This window comes from Malaclemys terrapin (genome assembly GCF_027887155.1).
Source record: "Malaclemys terrapin pileata isolate rMalTer1 chromosome 20 unlocalized genomic scaffold, rMalTer1.hap1 SUPER_20_unloc_3, whole genome shotgun sequence".
Classification (NCBI taxonomy): Eukaryota; Metazoa; Chordata; order Testudines; family Emydidae; genus Malaclemys; species Malaclemys terrapin.
The window spans coordinates 118,232-137,020 of record NW_026530190.1 but is presented as its reverse complement, the minus strand read 5'-3'; the positions used below and the strand labels follow the sequence as shown (position 1 = coordinate 137,020).

The 18,789-nt window shown below is 60.5% G+C and overlaps 2 protein-coding genes across 4 annotated transcripts in view; both read right to left on the bottom strand.

Moving 5' to 3' along the window:
- PPFIA3 (PTPRF interacting protein alpha 3) overlaps window positions 1-3,497 on the bottom strand; it is a 31,267-nt gene extending 27,770 nt beyond the window's left edge. For all 3 annotated transcript variants that reach the window (XM_054015046.1, XM_054015048.1, XM_054015047.1), the window contains exon 1: window positions 3,404-3,497. The gene's annotated coding sequence lies outside the window, so the exon portion shown is untranslated. The remainder of the gene's footprint in view (window positions 1-3,403) is intronic.
- A 2,440-nt stretch (window positions 3,498-5,937) lies between these two features.
- Window positions 5,938-17,842, bottom strand: LIN7B (lin-7 homolog B, crumbs cell polarity complex component). The gene is made up of 6 exons (XM_054015051.1): window positions 17,764-17,842; window positions 16,641-16,759; window positions 15,711-15,782; window positions 15,077-15,286; window positions 14,463-14,626; window positions 5,938-7,216 (listed from the first exon to the last, which is right to left on the bottom strand). Exons 1-6 carry the CDS (start codon window positions 17,801-17,803, stop codon window positions 7,195-7,197), a joined length of 627 nt encoding a protein of 208 aa, XP_053871026.1. The 5' UTR covers window positions 17,804-17,842; the 3' UTR covers window positions 5,938-7,194.
- Between the last annotated feature and the right edge of the window lie 947 nt (window positions 17,843-18,789).

Here is an 18,789-nt window from a genome sequence, read left to right as displayed (position 1 = left end):
ATGCAACAGCACAACACAGCCAGTGTCACACACACACACACACCTCAACTTACAGCACAATGCGCTACCGACACAATGCAAGACCCACCCCCAATGCAACAGTGCAACACAACACACACTATCGACAATGCAACACCCAGGCCCAGTGCAACTGGGGGTAGTGCTACACACACGGCAACACACAGCGCAACATGCTACCAACACAATGCAACAGTGCAACACACAAACAGGCTGCAACACCCGGGCAAAATGCAATAACCCAACACACATACACACACAGAGCCCCTGTGCCTGCAGAGACCTCGTCTGGGATATTTATAGACAGCGACAGGACTGGTGCCCCCCCGCTCCCACGCACAGACACACTCAGACGGTACCTGTGCACAGACACGCCAACACACGCCCCGACACGCCAACACACGCCCGCCTCTCACGGGCCCTCATGCCAACCCCCACGGCCCTGACCCAGGGAAACCGCATCAGCTTCCTCAGGGAGGGGGTCCAGATGCCCTCTCCCCACTGGCCTCAACACACGTGTGTTGGCATGTGCGGTCATGTGCTCGCAACACACCAGCTGGGCTCGCATGGAGCAGCCCGGCCCAGGTGGCACCGACGGCGCCCGGCCGGTCGCACGGCCGGAGCAGCTCGCACGGGCAGCGCACACACATGTTAGGGCCCAGCTGGGCCAGACCCTGCAGCCCCGTCATGCTCCCACCCAACTGGGCGGGTGTCAGCTGGTTTGTGCCCCACGGACTGGGGGACTGCTGCCCCCCCCACGGAGTCTTTCCCACTGAGTTCTGGGGATGGATTGGGAGGGGGGGGAGCTCTGACCCACCAGAGGGAAGAGAAAAAGTGGGGGGCTCTCCCTGCCCGCCAGGAAGACAACGTAGTTGGGGGAAGGGACGGAAGAGCTGTCCTGCCCCGCCCCCCCCCCTTATCCCCATGGTCCAGCTGCCCTGCCCCCCTGCCCATGGATTTTGGAGGACTCCTGGGAAGGGACAGAGGGGTTCCCCCAGGCACATGGGGAGATCCAGCTCCCCTATCCATGGGAGGGGGGGGAGATGCAGGGCCCCCAGGTGTGGTGTGGGGGTAGACTGAGGATGGAGGGTGGGGGTCAGAGAACAGGGGGAATGAAGCAGGGAGGGGGGCGGGGGTGTTGGCAGGGGGATGGAGGAGGTTGGGGAGGAAGAGTGGGGAGCTGAGGGGGCAGCTGGGCAGGGGATGGCGGGTGCAGGCAGATGGGGTGCAGGCAGGGGGGCTGCCCTGGGGGCTCCCCCAGCTGGCACCTGGGGCAGGGGCTGGGGGGTGGGCCAGGACAGGAAGATGTGGGGTGGGAGGGTCGCTGGAGGGGGGCTGGGCAGGGTCCCCGCTCACACCTGCGGCTGGATGCGGGCAGGGGGCTGGGGGGAGGAATGGGGGGCGCAGGTAGGGAGACAGTTGCCATGGGGGGCAGGGGAGTGGCTAGGTAGGGTGGTGTTGGGGAGTGGGGGGTCAGGGGCTGGGGGGGCGGGGCACTGCATGCACAGGTGTGGGGTAGTGCTGGGGAACGGGGGGCCAGGTGGGGAAATGGGGGGCCGGGGGGGTGCACACAGGGGCTGGAGAGCAGAGGGGACCAGGCTGGAGGAGCAGGAACTGGGAGAGTGGGGGGGCCACGCAGGGGGGCGCACAGAGCCGGGGGAGCAGGGGGGATGCACGCAGGGACTGGGAGAGCGGGGGGGCTGGGCAGGGGGCGCAGGCAGGAAGTGGGGGGACTGGACGGAGGGCGCATTCAGGGGCCAGGGGAGCAGAGGGCCGGGTAGGGGCTGGGGGAGTCAGGACTGGACAGGGGGGCACACGCAGGGACCAGGAGAACCGGGGGGGGCGGGCAGGGACTGGACAGGGGGACGCTAACAGGGACCGGGGAGCAGGGCTGGGGCTGGGGGAGCGGGGGGGGGCCAGGCACGGACTGGACAGGGGGGCACACGCAGGGGCCAGGGGAGGCCGGGCAGGGGCTGGGGGAGCAGGGACTGGACAGGGGTTGCCAGGCAGGGACTGGGGGAGCAGGGGGGCCAGGGGAGCCAGGCAGGGACCGGGGGCCAGGGGGACCAGGCAGGGACTGGGGGAGGGGGGGGCAGGGGAGACAGGCAGGGACCGGTGGAGCGGGGGGGGGGGCCAGGGGGGCCAGGCAGGGACCGGGGGAGCGGGGGGGGGCAGGGGGGCCAGGCAGGGACCGGGGGGGGCCAGGCAGGGACCGGGGGGGAGCAGGGGGGGGGCAGGGGGGCCGGACACAGGGAGCCCGCCCGGCTCCTACCTGCAGCGGCAGCGGCGGCTGGTCTGATGCTGCGGAGGCCGGAGCAGGGGGATGGGGGGGTCTGTCCCAGCTCCTACCTGCGGCAGGGAGAGGGGTGCATGCGGGAGGAGGGGGGGCCTGGGGGAATGTCGGGGAGTGCGGGGGGTGGGGAGGGGGCACTGGGGGGAGTGGCTGGGGGGGCAGCTGCATGTAGGGGTGGGGGGGTGGAGATGTACGCTGGGGGAGGGGGATAGGCTGGGGGGGGGTGTCCATGGCTGGATGCGGGAAGATGCAGGGGGATGGGGACATGTGCATCTGCAGGCTGGAGGTGCAGGCAGGGGGATGGGGCAAGATGCAGGGGGATGGGGTGGAGAGGGAGGGGAGATGGGCGGGGGGGTGCAAGGGGGGCATGTAGGGGGGATGGGTGGAGATGCGGGGTGGGGGGTACAGGGGGATGGGTGGAGATGCGGAGCGGAGGGGCGCATGGCTGGGGGGTGCATGCAGGGGGGAGGGGGAGTTGCGGGGCCAAGGGGTGCAGGGGGATGGGTGGAGATGCGGAGCGGGGGGGTGCAGGGGATGGGTGGAGATGCGGGGGGCGCATGCAGGGAGGAGGGGTGGAGACGCGGGGGGTGCATGCAGGGGGAGGGGTGGAGATGCGGTGCTGGGGGCACAGGGGGCGCATGGCTGAGGGGTGCGGGGGGGTGCATGCAGGGGGATGGGGGTAGGTGCGGTGCTGGGGGTACAGGGGGCGCATGGCTGAGGGGTGCGGGGGGGTGCATGCAGGGAGAGGGGGGAGGTGCGGGGGGTGCATGCAGGGGGAGGGGTGGAGGTGCGGTGCTGGGGGTACAGGGGGCGCATGGCTGAGGGGTGCGGGGGGGTGCATGCAGGGGGATGGGGGTAGGTGCGGTGCTGGGGGTACAGGGGGCGCATGGCTGAGGGGTGCGGGGGGGTGCATGCAGGGAGAGGGGGGAGGTGCGGGGGGTGCATGCAGGGGGATGGGGGGAGGTGCGGTGCTGGGGGTACAGGGGGCGCATGGCTGAGGGGTGCGGGGGGGTGCATGCAGGGAGAGGGGGGAGGCGCGGGGAGGGAGGTGCAGGGGGGCGCATGGATGGATGATGGGGGAGGCACGGGTACCTGCGGCGGCCGGTGCTGATGCTGCGGAGCCGGAGCCGGAGCCGGCGGACGCCCGGGGGTCGCGCCCCTCCCCCGCCGCCCCGCCGGACGCGGCACCCGGCCCCTCCGCGCCGCCCCCCACCCCGCCCCACCGGCGCCGGCCCCTTTAAGGGAGCCCTGAGTGACGGGCCGTCCAGCCAATGGGCGCTCGCCAGAGTCCGGGGCGGCCGCGAAGCCCCGCCCAGGCGCGGGGGTGGGAGGGGGCGGCTCCCAGCGGCCGGGCCCGACGGCCAATGGCGGAGGGGCTGCCGGGCGGGGGAGCCAATGAGGAACGGCGGGGGCGGGGCTCGCTTTCAGGATGATGTCATCCGGTGTGCGGCGGGCGGGAGGGGGGAAGGAGAAGCCCGGGCATCTCGGGGAGCGCACCCCCGAGACATGCACCAACCCCCCGTGAAATGCACCAACCCCTCCCTGCCCCCCCGAGACATGCACCAACCCCTCGTGAAATGCACCAACCCCTCCCTGCCCCCCCGAGACATGCACCAACCCCTCGTGAAATGCACCAACCCCTCCCTGCCCCCCCCGAGACATGCACCAACCCCCCGTGAAATGCACCAACCCCTCCCTGCCCCCCCGAGACATGCACCAACCCCTCGTGAAATGCACCAACCCCTCCCTGCCCCCCCGAGACATGCACCAACCCCTCGTGAAATGCACCAACCCCTCCCTGCCCCCCCCCGAGACATGCACCAACCCCCCGTGAAATGCACCAACCCCTCCCTGCCCCCCCGAGACATGCACCAACCCCTCGTGAAATGCACCAACCCCTCCCTGCCCCCCCCGAGACATGCACCAACCCCTCCCTGCCCCCCCGAGACATGCACCAACCCCTCGTGAAATGCACCAACCCCTCCCTGCCCCCCCCGAGACATGCACCAACCCCTCCCTGCCCCCCCCCGTGAAATGCACCAATCCTGCACCCCAGCGAAATACACCAACCCCCTGAGACATGCTCCAACCCCCAGAGAAATGCACCATCCCGGGGGGAAAGCACCAACCCTGCACCCCCAAGATAAGCACCAAGTTCTGGGAAATGCATCAAGCCCCAGAAAAATGCATCAACCGCCAGAGAAATGCACCAACCCTCAGGTAAATGCATGAACTCCTGGAGAAATGCACCAACCCCCAAGAAATACACCAACCCCTCCCTGCCCCCCCGGAGAAATGCACAAAACCCCTGGGGAAATGCACCAACCCTGAACCCCCAAGAAATGCACTAATCCCTTGGGAAATGCACCAACCCTGCACCACTGAGAAATGCACCAAACCCCTGGGGAAATGCACCAACCCCCGAGAAATGTACCAACCCTGCACCCCAGGGAAAGGCACCAACCCCAGAGAAATGCACCAAAACCAGGGAAATGCACCAAATCCTGCATCCTAGAGAAATGCACCAACCCCAGAGAAACGCACCGTCTTCAGCCATACAGAGAAATGCATTTGCCTGCCTCATACAAACACGCTCACTTCTCCACATTGCATGAATTGCTGCAAACCACCACGAGAAACGCAGCAGTGCCTGCAACCTGGGGACACGCCCCCGCCCACAGAAATGCAAGAAGCCATGCGGCCCAGAACAAGCCTGCTGGGCATCAAACTGCCCCACCCCAGAAAGATGCGACCCAGACACGCAACACATATCGGCAACACGGAGAAGCGCATTCGCCCATGCGCTGTCGCATTCACAGGGGCAGGAGAGCCCCGGGGAGAAAATGCAACAATCCATGCGACGCACCAACATGCAACTCGGCCAGCTGGGAAGTCCATGCGCCACCGGAGGACCTTGCATCCAACCGCACATGCATCATGTAGCCCCGTTGTGCCACCCTGAGATCTGCAATGGGCCAAAACACAGCCCCCCTGCCCCCACCGGGGTGGATGCAAAGGCAGCGTCTGGCCTGGGAGCTGCGTCCACGCGTCAGCCATCTATAAATGCAGGAGCAAACCTGCGTCCATCCGTGACAGTTGCTGCAGCATTACCAAGCCAGGCCGGGCATGCGAGGCAGGGACAGGCCACCGCGGTGCTGGGGGGGCTGAGACAACTCCAGGCCAGCCACACACCAGACTTGGACGCCGGATCGATCCGGGGGTTGGGGGGAAGGGAAGCCCATTCATTCAGAAGGAAGTAGGTCAATTGCCCCATGTCCCAGTTCCTGCCCCCGGAAATGCTGCCAAGCGGGGGCGCCGGCTTGTCTCCCCAGGATCAGGCCCCAGGCAGGTCGAGTTGGTGGGTCAATCCAGCTGGAACTGGCCCCCTCTCCGCCCTAACGTGGGGAGCAGGGAGGGTCACCTACAGTGAGTCCCGGGCCCCCCTACCCCAGGGAATTGTTCCCTGGCCAATCCCCCTGCCTGGGCAAAACGGACGCCTCATTGCCCAGCTGAATCCGTCCGGCATCCAGGCAGGTTTTCCGGCCCCTCTGCCATTTACCACCGTCCTCCTTGAGATGTGGACACCAGAGCCCGGGGCTGAGGCACAAAGGACACGGACACGGACGTCACAGACTCACTCGCATCGGTTTATTCACAGTCAGGAACCCCCTTTCCCCCAGCACAATCAGGAGCTGCGGCACAGGGCACGAACGTTCCCAGGCGTGGGCGGGGGGGGGGGGGGGGGGGGAGAGGGAGTCACCCACCAACCACTCCCCTCCCCTCCGAGGGCTGGGAAGAGAACCCAGGAGTCCTGGCTCCAGCCCCCCCCTGCTCTAACCACTAGACCCCACCCCCCTCCCAGAGCTGGGGAGAGAACCCAGCAATCCTGGTGCCCAGCCCCACCCTCTGACTCCCTCTCTGGGAATTTCACCCCCGTCTTTCCCTGGCAGACCCAGCGGCCAAACCAGAAAAACTGACTCCAGGGGGTGACTCACTCCTGGGGGACGGGCGTGTCCCTGATTCCCAAGCTCATTTCCCGCCCCCCGCACCCGATCTGGGAGGGGAGCCCAGCCCCCGGCCTCTGTTCCCCCTGCCTTGGAAAGAACAGGGCAAGGGAGATATGGGGGGTTCTTAGGGACCAGAAATGATGCGGTGGCTCAGGAGGGGCACAGGCAAACTTGGGGGGAGGGGGGCAGGGCAGGGCTAGGAGGGGGCTGCGGGTCAGGAGTGAGGGGCACCAATGCCCAACACACCCTGAAGCCCAGTGTCACCAAAGTGTCCCCCCCCCGCCCCCCCCAGTCAAGCAACAAAGTCGCCACCAGGTGGCCACTCTCTGAACTGCATCATAAACATGCTGGGACGCGGCCCCTCTGGGGTGGGGCGCTGGGGCTGGGTATACGGGGACCCCTCCCCCGGCGCTGGGATGCGGCTCCTCTGGGGTGGGGCACTGGGGCTGGGTATACAGGGATCCCTTGCCTGGCGCTGGGACGCAGCCCCTCTGGGGTGGAGCGCACAGGCAAAGACGCACAGGAAATGGGACAGGAAGTGAAGGAGAATCCTATAAGGTGGGTGGTTTGGGGGGATTGAATTTCTCCAGGAGCCCCCTCACCCTTCCCTGTCCATAAGGCAGAATCCCCCTCACACACACCCCTCCGACTCTCAGCGCTTGGGGGTTGTTCCCCAGAGTCTGGCCGGCAGGCGGATTCACACCGGCTCACGCACAGGGGTCAGATTTAAATAAGGGAATAAATACGGTTCACGGTGGGGCCGGCACAGGCCGGATAAATAGACCCAGCTACACACGAAAACTGGGGGGGGGGAGGAATCTTTGGGGGGCCGGGCCTGGAGGCCCCCGGCCTCTCCAGCACGGGACGAGATGGGCGCTATCCCCGCGACTCCAGAGACCTGGGGAGAGAACAGAGGGGACTTTTGTCAGAGCAGGGACCAGGGAAGCAAAGCCGATTTGGGGAGCATGGAGTGATTTTGGGGGTGCTGCTCATGACACCAGGGGGTTGGGGGGCCTTACGAGTAGCTGTGGTGCAGCTGGCACTAGCGGGGGGCGTGGGAAACTCTGGGGGACACAGGGGTTCTGGGGAGCTCTGGGAGGGCCCTTTTGAGTAGCTGGGGGCTGCTGGCACCAGTGGGGGGTTCTGGGGGGCATGGGGAGTACTGGGGGGCTCTGGGAGGGCCCTAACTTGTAGCTGTGGTGTTGGCAGAGGTTTCTGGGAGGTGTGGGGGGCTCTGGGGGGCACAGGGAGGCTTTCCGGGACACTGTAGATTTGTCCCACCTCCGGTCAGACAGTCCCTGCGCTGTTGAGGAGGATGAAAGGCCCAGGGAAGGAGAGCAGTCAATGGGAACAGAGGGAAACCTTCCCATAGTTGAGACCCTCCTTCCAGATGCTGTTGGGGTCTCCTCTCGCACTGAGGTTCCCTCTCCAGGGGAGGGAACTCCAGGCACTGGGAAAAGGCAGGTGTTAGTAATGGGGGATTCGATCATTAGAAACATAGAGAGCTGGGTTTGTGAACCGGATGGTGACTTGCCTGCCTGATGCAAAGGTTTTCATAGATTCAAGGACTGGAAGGGACCTCGAGAGGTCATCGAATCCAGTCCCCTCCTGCATGGCAGGACCAAATACTGTCTAGACCATCCCTGATAGACATTTATCTAACCTACTCTTAAATATCTCCAGAGACGGAGATTCCACAACCTCCCTAGGCAATTTATTCCAGTGTTTAACCACCCTCACAGTTAGGAACTTTTTCCTAACGTCCAACCTAGACCTCCCTTGCTGCAGTTTAAGCCCATTGCTTCTTGTTCTATCCTTAGAGGCTAAGGTGAACAAGTTCTCTCCCTCCTCCTTATGACACCCTTTTAGATACCTGAAAACTGCTATCATGTCCCCTCTCAGTCTTCTCTTTTCCAAACTAAACAAACCCAATTCTTTCAGCCTTCCTTCATAGGTCATGTTCTCAAGACCTTTAATCATTCTTGTTGCTCTTCTCCGGACCCTCTCCAATTTCTCCACATCTTTCTTGAAATGCGGTGCCCAGAACTGGACACAATACTCCAGCTGAGGCCTAACCAGCGCAGAATAGAGCAGAAGAATGACTTCTCGTGTCTTGCTCACAACACACCTGTTAATACATCCCAGAATCATGTTTGCTTTTTTTGCAACAGCATCACACTGTTGACTCATATTTAGCTTGTGGTCCACTATAACCCCTAGATCCCTTTCTGCCGTACTCCTTCCTAGACAGTCTTTTCCCATTCTGTATGTGTGAAACTGATTGTTCCTTCCTAAGTGGAGCACTTTGCATTTGCCTTTGTTAAACTTCATCCTGTTTACCTCAGCCCATTTCTCCAATTTGTCCAGATCATTTTGAATTATTACCGTCCTCCAAAGCAGTTGCAATCCCTCCCAGTTTGGTATCATCCGCAAACTTAATAAGCGTACTTTCTATGCCAATATCTAAGTCATTGATGAAGATATTGAACAGAGCCGGTCCCAAAACAGACCCCTGCGGAACCCCACTTGTTATGCCTTTCCAGCAGGATTGGGAACCATTAATAACTCCCTGAGTACGGTTATCCAGCCAGTTTTGCACCCACCTTATAGTAGCCCCATCTAAATTGTATTTGCCTAGTTTATCGATAAGAATATCATGCAAGACCGTATCAAATGCCTTACTAAAGTCTAGGTATACCACATCCACAGCTTCTCCCTTATCCACAAGGCTCGTTATCCTATCAAAGAAAGCTATCAAATTGGTTTGACACGATTTGTTCTTTACAAATCCATGCTGACTGTTCCCTATCACCTTCCAAGTGTTTGCAGATGATTTTCTTAATTAATTGCTCCATTACCTTCCCTGGCACAGAAGTTAAACTAACCGGTCTGTAGTTTCTTGGGTTGTTTTTATTTCCCTTTTTATAGATGGGCACTATATTTGCCCTTTTCCAGGCTTCTGGAATCTCTCCCGTCTCCCATGATTTTCCAAAGATAATAGCTAGAGGCTCAGATACCTTCTCTATTAGCTCCTTGAGTATTCTAGATGCATTTCATCAGGCCCTGGTGACTTGCAGGCATCTAACTTTTCTAAGTGATTTTTAACTTGTTCTTTTTTTATTTTCTCTTCTAAACCTACTCCCTTCCCATTAGCATTCACTATGTTAGGCATTGCTTCAGACTTCTCGGTGAAGACCGAAACAAAGAAGTCATTAAGCATCTCCGCCATTTTCAAGTTTCCTGTTACTGTTTCTCCCTCTTCACTGAGCAGTGGGCCTACCCTGTCCTTGGTCTTCCTCTTGCTTCTAATGTATTGATAAAAAGTCTTCTTGTTTCCCTTTATTCCTGTGGGTAGTTTGAGCTCATTTTGTGCCTTTGCCTTTCTAATCTTGCCCTGCATTCCTGTGCTGTTTGCCTATATTCATCCTTTGTAATCCGTCCTTGTTTCCATTTTTTATATGACTCCTTTTTAGTTTTTAGATCATGCAAGATCTTGTGGTTAAGCCAAGGTGGTCTTTTGCCACATTTTCTATCTTTTCTACCCAGCGGATCTCTCGAGGCATCTAGACAGACTTATGTGCAGTGCTGGGGAGAAGCCGGTGGTCGTGGTACATGTAGGTACCAATGACATAGGGAAGGGTAGGAGAGACGTCCTGGAGGCCAAATTTAGACTGTTAGGAAAGAGACTGAAATCCAGGAGTGGCATTCTCAGAAATGCTCCCAGTTCCACGCGCAGGGCCAGGCAGGCAGACACAGCTTCAGAGTCTCAATGCGTGGATGAGACGATGGTGTAGAGAGGAGGGGTTTAGATTAGGAACTGGGGACACTTTTGGGATGGGGGAGCCTATACAGAAGAGATGGGCTCCACCTAACCGAAAGTGGAACCAGACTGCTGGCACTAAACATTAAAAAGGTTGCAGAGCAGTTTTTAAACTAGGAGATGGGGGGAAGCCGACGGCTGCAGAGGAGCACGTGGATCGGACAGAGACTTCTCTTAGCGGAGAGTCTATTGATAGAGATTCTCTAGGTTCTGGTCAGGAGGAGAGGATGGAAGAGGATAAAGTAGGGGCCAGATCAGACGAGAAACATTCCCGTAAAAAAGAACCTGACACATCAGAAAAGGGCAGACAAACAGTGACAAGTTTTTAAAGTGCTTGTACACAAATGCCAGAAAGTCTAAATAATAAGATGGGTGAACTCATAGAAGATCAGGGTTGGAAGGGACCTCAGGAGGTATCTAGTCCACCCCCCTGCTCAAAGCAGGACCAATCCCCGGAGTGCTTCGTGTTAAAGGAGGATATTGCTATAATAGGCATCACAGAAACCTGGTGGACTGAGGACAATCAATGGGACACGATCATTCCGGGGTACAAAATATATTGGAAGGACAGAACAGGTGGGGCGGGGGCAGGGGGGGAGTGTCACTATATGTGAACGAAAATGTAGAATCAAATGGAGTAAAATTTTTAAATGAATCCACATATTCCATAGAATCTCTATGGACAGTAATTCCACGCTCTAATACGAATATAACGTTGGGGATCTATTATCGACCACCTGACCAGGACGGTGATAGTGACGATGAAATGCTAAGGGAAATTAGAGAGGCTATCAAAATTAAGAACTCAATAATAGTGGGGGATTTCAATTATCCCCATATTGACTGGGAACATGTCACCTCAGGACGAAATGCAGAGACAAAATATCTCGATACTAGTACGGGAACCCACAAGGGGAGAAGCAATTCTCGATTTAGTCCGGAGTGGAGCGCAGCAGCTGGTCCAAGAGGTAACTATAACAGGACCGCTTGGAAACAGTGACCATAATATAACAACATTTCACATTCCTGGGGTGGGAAGGACACCTCAGCAGCCCAACACTGTGGCATTTAATTTCAGAAAGGGGGAACTATGCAAAATTGAGGGGGTTAGTTAAACAGAAGTTAAAAGGTACAGTGACTAGAGTGAAATCCCTGCAAGCTGCATGGGCGCTTTTCAAAGACACCATAATAGAGGCCCAACTTCAATGTATCCCCCAAATGAAGAAACACAGTAAAAGGACTAAAAAAGAGCCACCGTGGCTTAACAACCACGTAAAAGAAGCAGTGAGAGATAAAAAAGACTTCCTTTAAAAAGTGGAAGTCAAATCCTAGTGAGGTAAATAGAAAGGAGCATAAACACGGCCAGATGTAGTGTAAAAATGTAATAAGAAAAGCCAAAGAGGAGTTTGAAGACCGGCTAGCCAAAAACTCCAAAGGTAATAACAAAATGTTTTTTAAGTACATCAGAAGCAGGAAGCTGCTAAACAACCCGCGGGGCCCCTGGCCGATCTGGATATAAACGGAGGCTTAACGACGATAAAGTCATTGCGGAGAAGCGAAATGAATTCTTTGCTTCAGTCTTCTCGGCTGAGGATGTGAGGGAGATTCCCAAATCTGAGCCGTCCTTTGTAGGTGACAAATCGGAGGAACTGTCACAGATTGAAGTGTCACGAGAGGAGGTTTTGGAATTAATTGATACACTTCACAGTAACAAGTGACCGGGCCCAGATGGCATTGACCCACGAGTTCTGAAAGAACTCCAATGTGAAATTGCGGCACTATTACCTACGGTTAGTAACCTGTCCTTTAAATCAGCTTCAGTACGCAATGACTGGAAGAGAGCGACTGTAACGCCAATATTTAAAAAGGGCTCTAGAGGTGATCCCGGCAATTACAGACCGGTAAGTCTAACGTCGGTACCGGGCAAATTAGTCGAAACAATAGTAAAGAATAAAATTGTCAGACACACAGAAGAATATAAATTGTTGGGCAAAAATCAACATGGTTTCTGTAAAGGGAAATTGTGTCTATTAGAGTTCTTTGAAGGGGTCAACAAACATGTGGACAAGGGGGATCCAGTGGACATAGTGTACTTAGATTTCCAGAAGGCCTTTGACAAGGTCCCTCACCAAAGGCTCTTACGTAAATTAAGTTGTCATGGGATAAGAGGGAAGATCCTTTCATGGATTGAGAACTGGTTAAAAGACAGGGAACAAAGGGTAGGAATAAATGGTAAATTCTCAGAATGGAGAGGGGTAACTAGTGGTGTTCCCCGAGGGTCAGTCCTAGGACCAATCCTATTCAACTTATTCATAAATGATCTGGAGAAAGGGGTAAACAGTGAGGCGGCAAAGTTTGCAGATGATACTAAACTGCTCAAGATAGTTAAGACCAAAGCTGACTGTGAAGATTTCAAAAAGATCTCACAAAACTAAGTGATTGGGCAACAAAATGGCAAATGAAATTTGTAATAAAGGATAAATGTAAAGTAATGCACCTTGGAAAAAAAATAACCCCAACTATACATACAATATGATGGGGGCTAATTTAGCTACAACTAATCAGGAAAGATCTTGGAGTCATCATGGATAGCTCTCTGAAGACGTCCACGCAGTGAGCAGAAGCGGTCAAAAAAGCAAACAGGATGTTAGGAATCATTAAAAAAGGGGATAGAGAAGAAGACAGAGAATATCTTATTGCCCTTATATAAATCCATGGTACACCCACTTCTTGAATACTGCATACAGATGTGGTCTCCTCATCTCCAAAAAGATATACTGGCGTTAGAAAAGGTTCAGAGAAGGGCACCTAGAATGATTAGGGGTTTGGAAGGGGTCCCATATGAGGAGAGATTAAAGAGGTTAGGACTTTTCAGCTTGGAAAAGAGGAGACTAAGGGGGGATATGATAGAAGTCTATAAAATCATGAGTGATGTGGAGAAAGTGAATAAGGAAAAGTTATTTACTTGTTCCCATAATATAAGAACTAGGGGTCACCAAATGAAATTAATGGGCAGCAGGTTTAAAACAAATAAAAGGAAGTTCTTCACACAGCGCCCAGTCAACCTGTGGAACTCCTTGCCTGAGGAGGTTGTGAAGGCTAGGACTATAACAGTGTTTAAAAGAGAACTGGATAAATTCATGGTGGTGAAGTCCATTAATGGTTATTAGCCAGGCTGGGTAAGGAATGGTGTCCCAAACCTCTGTTTGTCAGAGGGTGGAGATGGATGGCAGGAGAGAGATCACTTGATCATTGTCTGTTAGGTTCACTCCCTCTGGGGTGTGACGAAGTGGGGAATTTTCTTGTTTGTCTTCTTGTTTTCGGTGGGGTTTCAATGGTTTGCACACCGAGGGGGTGGGACTCAGTTTCCCTGGGGGTTACTGGTTTAACGAGGGGAGGGGAGAGGGAGTTTGTGGTTACAGAGGACCGTAGAGGGAACGTGGGACCCCAGCCAATGGCCTGGAGGATGGAGACCCCAGCGACCAGACCCGGAGACCCAGCTCAGGAGTTGCAGCCGGTTCTGGCCAGTGGGAGGACAATGGGCTGCAGAGTGAGGACCCAGTGACCTAACCAGCTGGTTCCAGCCAGAGGACAGATGTGAGAAGAGGAGGCCCCGGTTTACAACCCTGTTTCCCTGGAGAGAAGACAATGGACAGAGGCGGGCCTGGGGCCGGTGATCTCAGATACCCAGCTGGGAGCAGGGGGGCTCTGGGCTGGAGAGGGGGAGCAGGCAGAGCCCACCTGGGTTCAGGGAGACTGGGATGTGCTGGGCTGAGGGAGGCCAGGCCTGAGGGTCAGAGAGTTTCCTGTGCTGTGTTCAACACTCAATAAACCCTCCTGTGTGATGCTTGCTGAGAGTCGCTCCGGGCTAGAGAACGGGGCGGGGGGAGGGGATCAACCCCTTTGGGGGTGGAGGTCTGGGGGGTCCAGAGCGAGGGGACTCCCTGAGGGGGCCCACGGCAGAGACAGACGTGCTAAGGCTCAGAGGGGTGCGGCTCCAGGAGGTGGAGGGGCCTGACCCCAGGAGAGAGTGGACTCCCGAGAAGGGCTGTTGCACTGAAAGGGGCACCCCCCCACGGACCGCATGGGGCCAAGAGTGGGCACGATCTGTGAGTCTGTGACATGGGGCACCTGGCATTGGCCACTGTCGGAAGACAGGATACTGGGTGGGATGGACCTTTGGTCTGACCCAGTACGGCCGTTCTTACATTCTTATGGGGGGACCCTTACAAGTAGCTGTGGTGTTGCTGGCGCCGGCGGGGGGTTCTGGCGAGGTACGGGGGGTTCGGGGGGGGGCACAGGAGGTTTCTGGGGGGGCCCTTACGAGTAGCTGTGGTGCTGCTGGCGCCGGCGGGCCGTGCGCATCTTCTCGAACCGGGCCTCCATCTCCTCCAGCACCTTGGGCGTGTAGCGAACGACCAGCTTCACCGTCCCCTGGGCCGCCTTCAGCAGCTCCACGGCCTTCTCGTGCTGCTCCCCTTCCACACTCTGCCCCACGCACGGACAAACGGGGGTCAGGGGCACAGACACACACCCCCCCCCGGCGCTGCCCCCCCCACGCCCTGCTCGCTGCTGCCTCCGTCTCCCCACACGCTCAGCCCTCCCGGTCCCCAGGCCGGTCTCCCTGTGCTGCCCCATGTCCCTTCCCCAGTGCCTCCCCCATGGTCCCCGTCCCCATCACCCCCCACAGCATCCTCCCTACATCCCTTCCTGGTGCCCCCCATCGCCCCCCCATGTCTCCTCCCGGAGCCCTCCCCACGCCAGCCCCCCCCCCACGGCCACCCCTACGTCCCCTCCCGGTGTCCCCCCCCCATGCTGATCCCCTCCCAGTGCCCCCCCATGCTGGTCTCCCCCCTACCCCCCATTGCTCCCCTGCATCCCTCCCATGTCCCCTCCCGGTGCCCTCCCCACGCCACCCCCCCACGATCCCCCGCTCACCACGCCGTTGACGGACAGCAGCTGGTCCCCCCGCTTGAGACCGCCGTGCCGGTCGGCGACGCCGCCGGGGATGACGCGGGAGATGTAGATGGGCGAGTTCTGCTCCTTGCCCCCCATGATGTTAAAGCCAAGACCCTCGTCTGTCTTGGGCAGCTCCACCACCCGGGGGTGCGCATGGCCCTCGCTCGCTGCGAATGCCGCCACCGTGGCCTGCGGGCACAGACGCAGGGCGCTGGGGGGGGCGGGGCGCCCGAGGGAGGGGTCCCCGGGGAGGGGCGGTGCCTGGGCCCAGCTCTTGGGGGAGGGGGAGCGGGCGGGGCTAGGCCCAGCTCTCGGGGGTGGGGGGTCCTCGGGAGGGGCTGTGCCCAGGCCCGGCTCTCAGGGGTCCCCAGGGGGGGTGCAGTGGCCAAGCCCGGCTCTCAGGGGGGGGGGGGGGGGTTCTCTGGGGGGATGGTACACAGGCCCAGCTCTCGAGGGGGGGATCCCGGGGGGGGGGGGGAGGCGATACCTGGGCCCGGCTCTCGGGGGGGGAAGGCGGTACCTAGGCCCAGCTCTCGGGGGTGGAGGGATCCCGGGGGGGGCAGTGCCTAGGACCAGCTCTCGGGGGTGGGGGGTCCCCGGGGGGGGGCCGTACCTTGGCCGTGGCGTGGGCCCGGATCTCGGCGCTGCCCGCGATCTCCAGCGTGTCATAGAGCTGCTCATAGACCTGGGGGAGGAGAGCCGGGGAGGGGCTGTCAAGGAGAGGGCTGGGGGGAACCCAGGAGTCCGGGCGGGCTGGGGGAAATGGGGGCGGGGGCAGTGGGGGTTGAGCCAGGCCATGGGGCTCCCAGGTGATTCAGGGCTTGGGGGGTGGGGGGTGTCTGGGGGGGCCGCAGCAGGAGACCCATGGAGGGTCATTGTAGGGGATCCCCAGGGAGTCAGGGTGGGTGTGGTGGGGGGTGACCGGGGAGGGGGCTCGGGGGGATCTCGTCTCCCAGAGGGCCAAGCAGAAGTTGAACTGCAGAACCCTCTTTGGGGGGGCAGAGGGACTGGGGGTGCAGAGCAGGGGGGTCCCAGAGATGTTGGAGGTGGCCTGGAGGATTGTGGGGGTCTGGGGGTACAGGGAATGTACAGGGGGTGCATGCAGTACAGGGGGTTGGAGTGCAGGGGGTGAATGTGGGGGTGCAGGGGATGTGGGGGTGCAGTACACGGGTTGGGGTGCAGGGGTGGATGTGGAGGTGCAGGGGGATGTGGGGCGCAGTACAGAGGTTGGGGTGCAGGGGTGTATGTGGGGGTGCAGTACAGGGGTTGGGGTGCAGGGTGGATGTGGGGGTGGAAGCATGTCTGTGGGGGTGCAGTACAGGGGTGGGGGTGTGGGGTGGATGTGGGGGGCAGTACAGGGGTTGGGGTGCAGGGTGGATATGGGGGTACAGGGGTGTCTGTGGGGATGCAGTACAGGGGTTGGGATGTGGAGTGGATGTGGGAGTACAGTACAGGGGTTTGGGGTGCAGGACTGGATGTGGGGGGTGCTTGTGTGGGTGCCTGTGGGCACACAGGGGTTTTGGGGTCCGGGGGGGGGTCTCACCTCACGGATAGCTGAGCAGAACTTGCTCTGCAGAACCCGCTGCAAAGCCTGCAGTTTGTGGGGGGGCAGCTCCCCACTTCGCTGCAACCGCTCCAGCAGCTCCACGGCGCGCGCCACGTCTGCCACGGGATGGGGGGGGTCACATGAGGGGACAGGGAGAACCCCCCAAAACTCACTGCCTGCTGCTGCCCCACATCATCTAACTCCTGCCCTGCCCTCCCACAGCCACCACCTGCCCTGCCCTCCTGCCCCCCACATAGCTAACTCCCACATCACCCCCCAGCCACCACCTGTCCTGCCCCCCACATCACCCCCCCAGCCCCCCCAACTACCACCTGCCCCGCCCCCCCACATCACCCCCCCAGCCACCACCTGCCCCCCCAGCCACCACCTGTCCTGCCCCCCGACATCACCCCCCCAGCCACCACCTGCCCCCCGACATCACCCCCCCAGCCACCACCTGTCCTGCCCCCCATCACCCCCCAGCCACCACCTGTCCTGCCCCCCACATCACCCCCCCAGCCCCCCCAACTACCACCTGCCCTGCCCCCCCACATCACCCCCCCAGCCCCCCCAACTACCACCTGCCCCGCCCCCCCCACATCACCCCCCCAGCCACCACCTGCCCCCCCAGCCACCACCTGTCCTGCCCCCCGACATCACCCCCCCAGCCACCACCTGCCCCCCGACATCACCCCCCCAGCCACCACCTGTCCTGCCCCCCATCACCCCCCAGCCACCACCTGTCCTGCCCCCCACATCACCCCCCCAGCCCCCCCAACTACCACCTGCCCTGCCCCCCCACATCACCCCCCCAGCCCCCCCAACTACCACCTGCCCCGCCCCCCCACATCACCCCCCCAGCCACCACCTGCCCCCCCAGCCACCACCTGTCCTGCCCCCCATCACCCCCCCAGCCACCACCTGCCTCGCCCCCCCACATCACCCCCCCAGCCACCACCTGCCCCCCCAACTACCACCTGCCTCGCCCCCCCACATCACCCCCCCAGCCACCACCTGCCCCCCCAACTACCACCTGCCTCGCCCCCCTCTCACCCCCCCAGCCACCACCTGTCCTGCCCCCCACATCTGACTCCTGCCCCCCCGCCCCGAGCCCCCTTACCCCGCTCCAGCCCCAGCGGCTCGCTGCTCAGCGCTGCCATCTTCACGCACCGGCCCCGCCCCACGTTGCACGGGGGGGGTGATGGGGGGCTGGGGGGGGGCACGGCGCGGGGGGGGAATGTGCCTGCGCGCACGTGGGGCCGGGCGCGTGTGTAGACGCGCGTGCCCGGAGCTCCGGGCGGGTGCACGACGTCTGTGCACGCGGCCTCCCCCCACCCCGTGTGTTCCCGCCTGACAGAGCACGTCCCCCCCCCCGCCCCAGGCTCCTGCCCCCAACCCCTCCCAGCCGCCCCCCCCCGCACACATTGAGAGCGGGGGGGGGGAGGAGCAAAGCCCCCCTATTCCACTCCAGGCTGGGGGGGGTCCTTGCAGGACCTCCATGGTGCCCCTCTCTCTGGGGTCCCCCCCTCGTGCCCCCCCCCCAGTGCTCGGGCCCTTCCCCGCCGCGTCCAGGGGCAGCGAGTTCCCCAGGCCAACCCCAGCGTGGGGGATTTCTTGGGGCGAGCCTCAGACCTGCCTCCACAGGGCACCAAAGGGCTGGGGGGGGGGGGGGGGGAGATCCGCTCCGGGGGGCAGGCAGAGCCCCTGGCTGGTGAGGTTCAGGGTCAAACCCCTCAGCAGCTGGGGGGTGGAAAGGAGTCGCGCCCCCCCCCCCCCCCCCCGGGGGCTTGGCCAGACAGCAGTGGCCTGGCTGGAAACACCGTGGGCCCCGCGCCTGCCTGGGGGTGCCGGGAACACGGCAGAGGATGGGTCAGAGACTGGGGTGGGGGGCGCCGCCGGCTAAGGCTGCCTGAGAGCGTTAACGCCCGAGGGGGGGCAGAGCGCGGTGACCGTGGGGGGGACGGGGACGCTCCTCGGAGGCAGGGACCCTGGACGATGCCGCACGGAGGAATCCCGAGCCCGGCCAGAGGCGGTTTGGCCCTGGTGCGATGTGGCTGGACCCTGGGCCCATTTCTGGTGCCCACCATTCGAGGCTGCTCCTTGAGGGGAAAGTGTGGGGCCAGGAGGGACCTGCCAAGGCATAGGG

Bases quoted from the DNA above. Each gene is read 5' to 3' on its own strand.
- LIN7B (XM_054015051.1), bottom strand. From the start codon at position 17,803: ATGGCAGCGCTGAGCAGCGAGCCGCTGGGGCTGGAGCGGG. The intron at 15,783-16,640 runs GTGAGACCCCCC...CTCCTCCCCCAG, and splicing joins TCTGCTCAGCTATCCGTGAG to GTCTATGAGCAGCTCTATGA. The intron at 15,287-15,710 runs GTACGGCCCCCC...CTGTGCCCGCAG, and splicing joins GGGCCCACGCCACGGCCAAG to GCCACGGTGGCGGCATTCGC.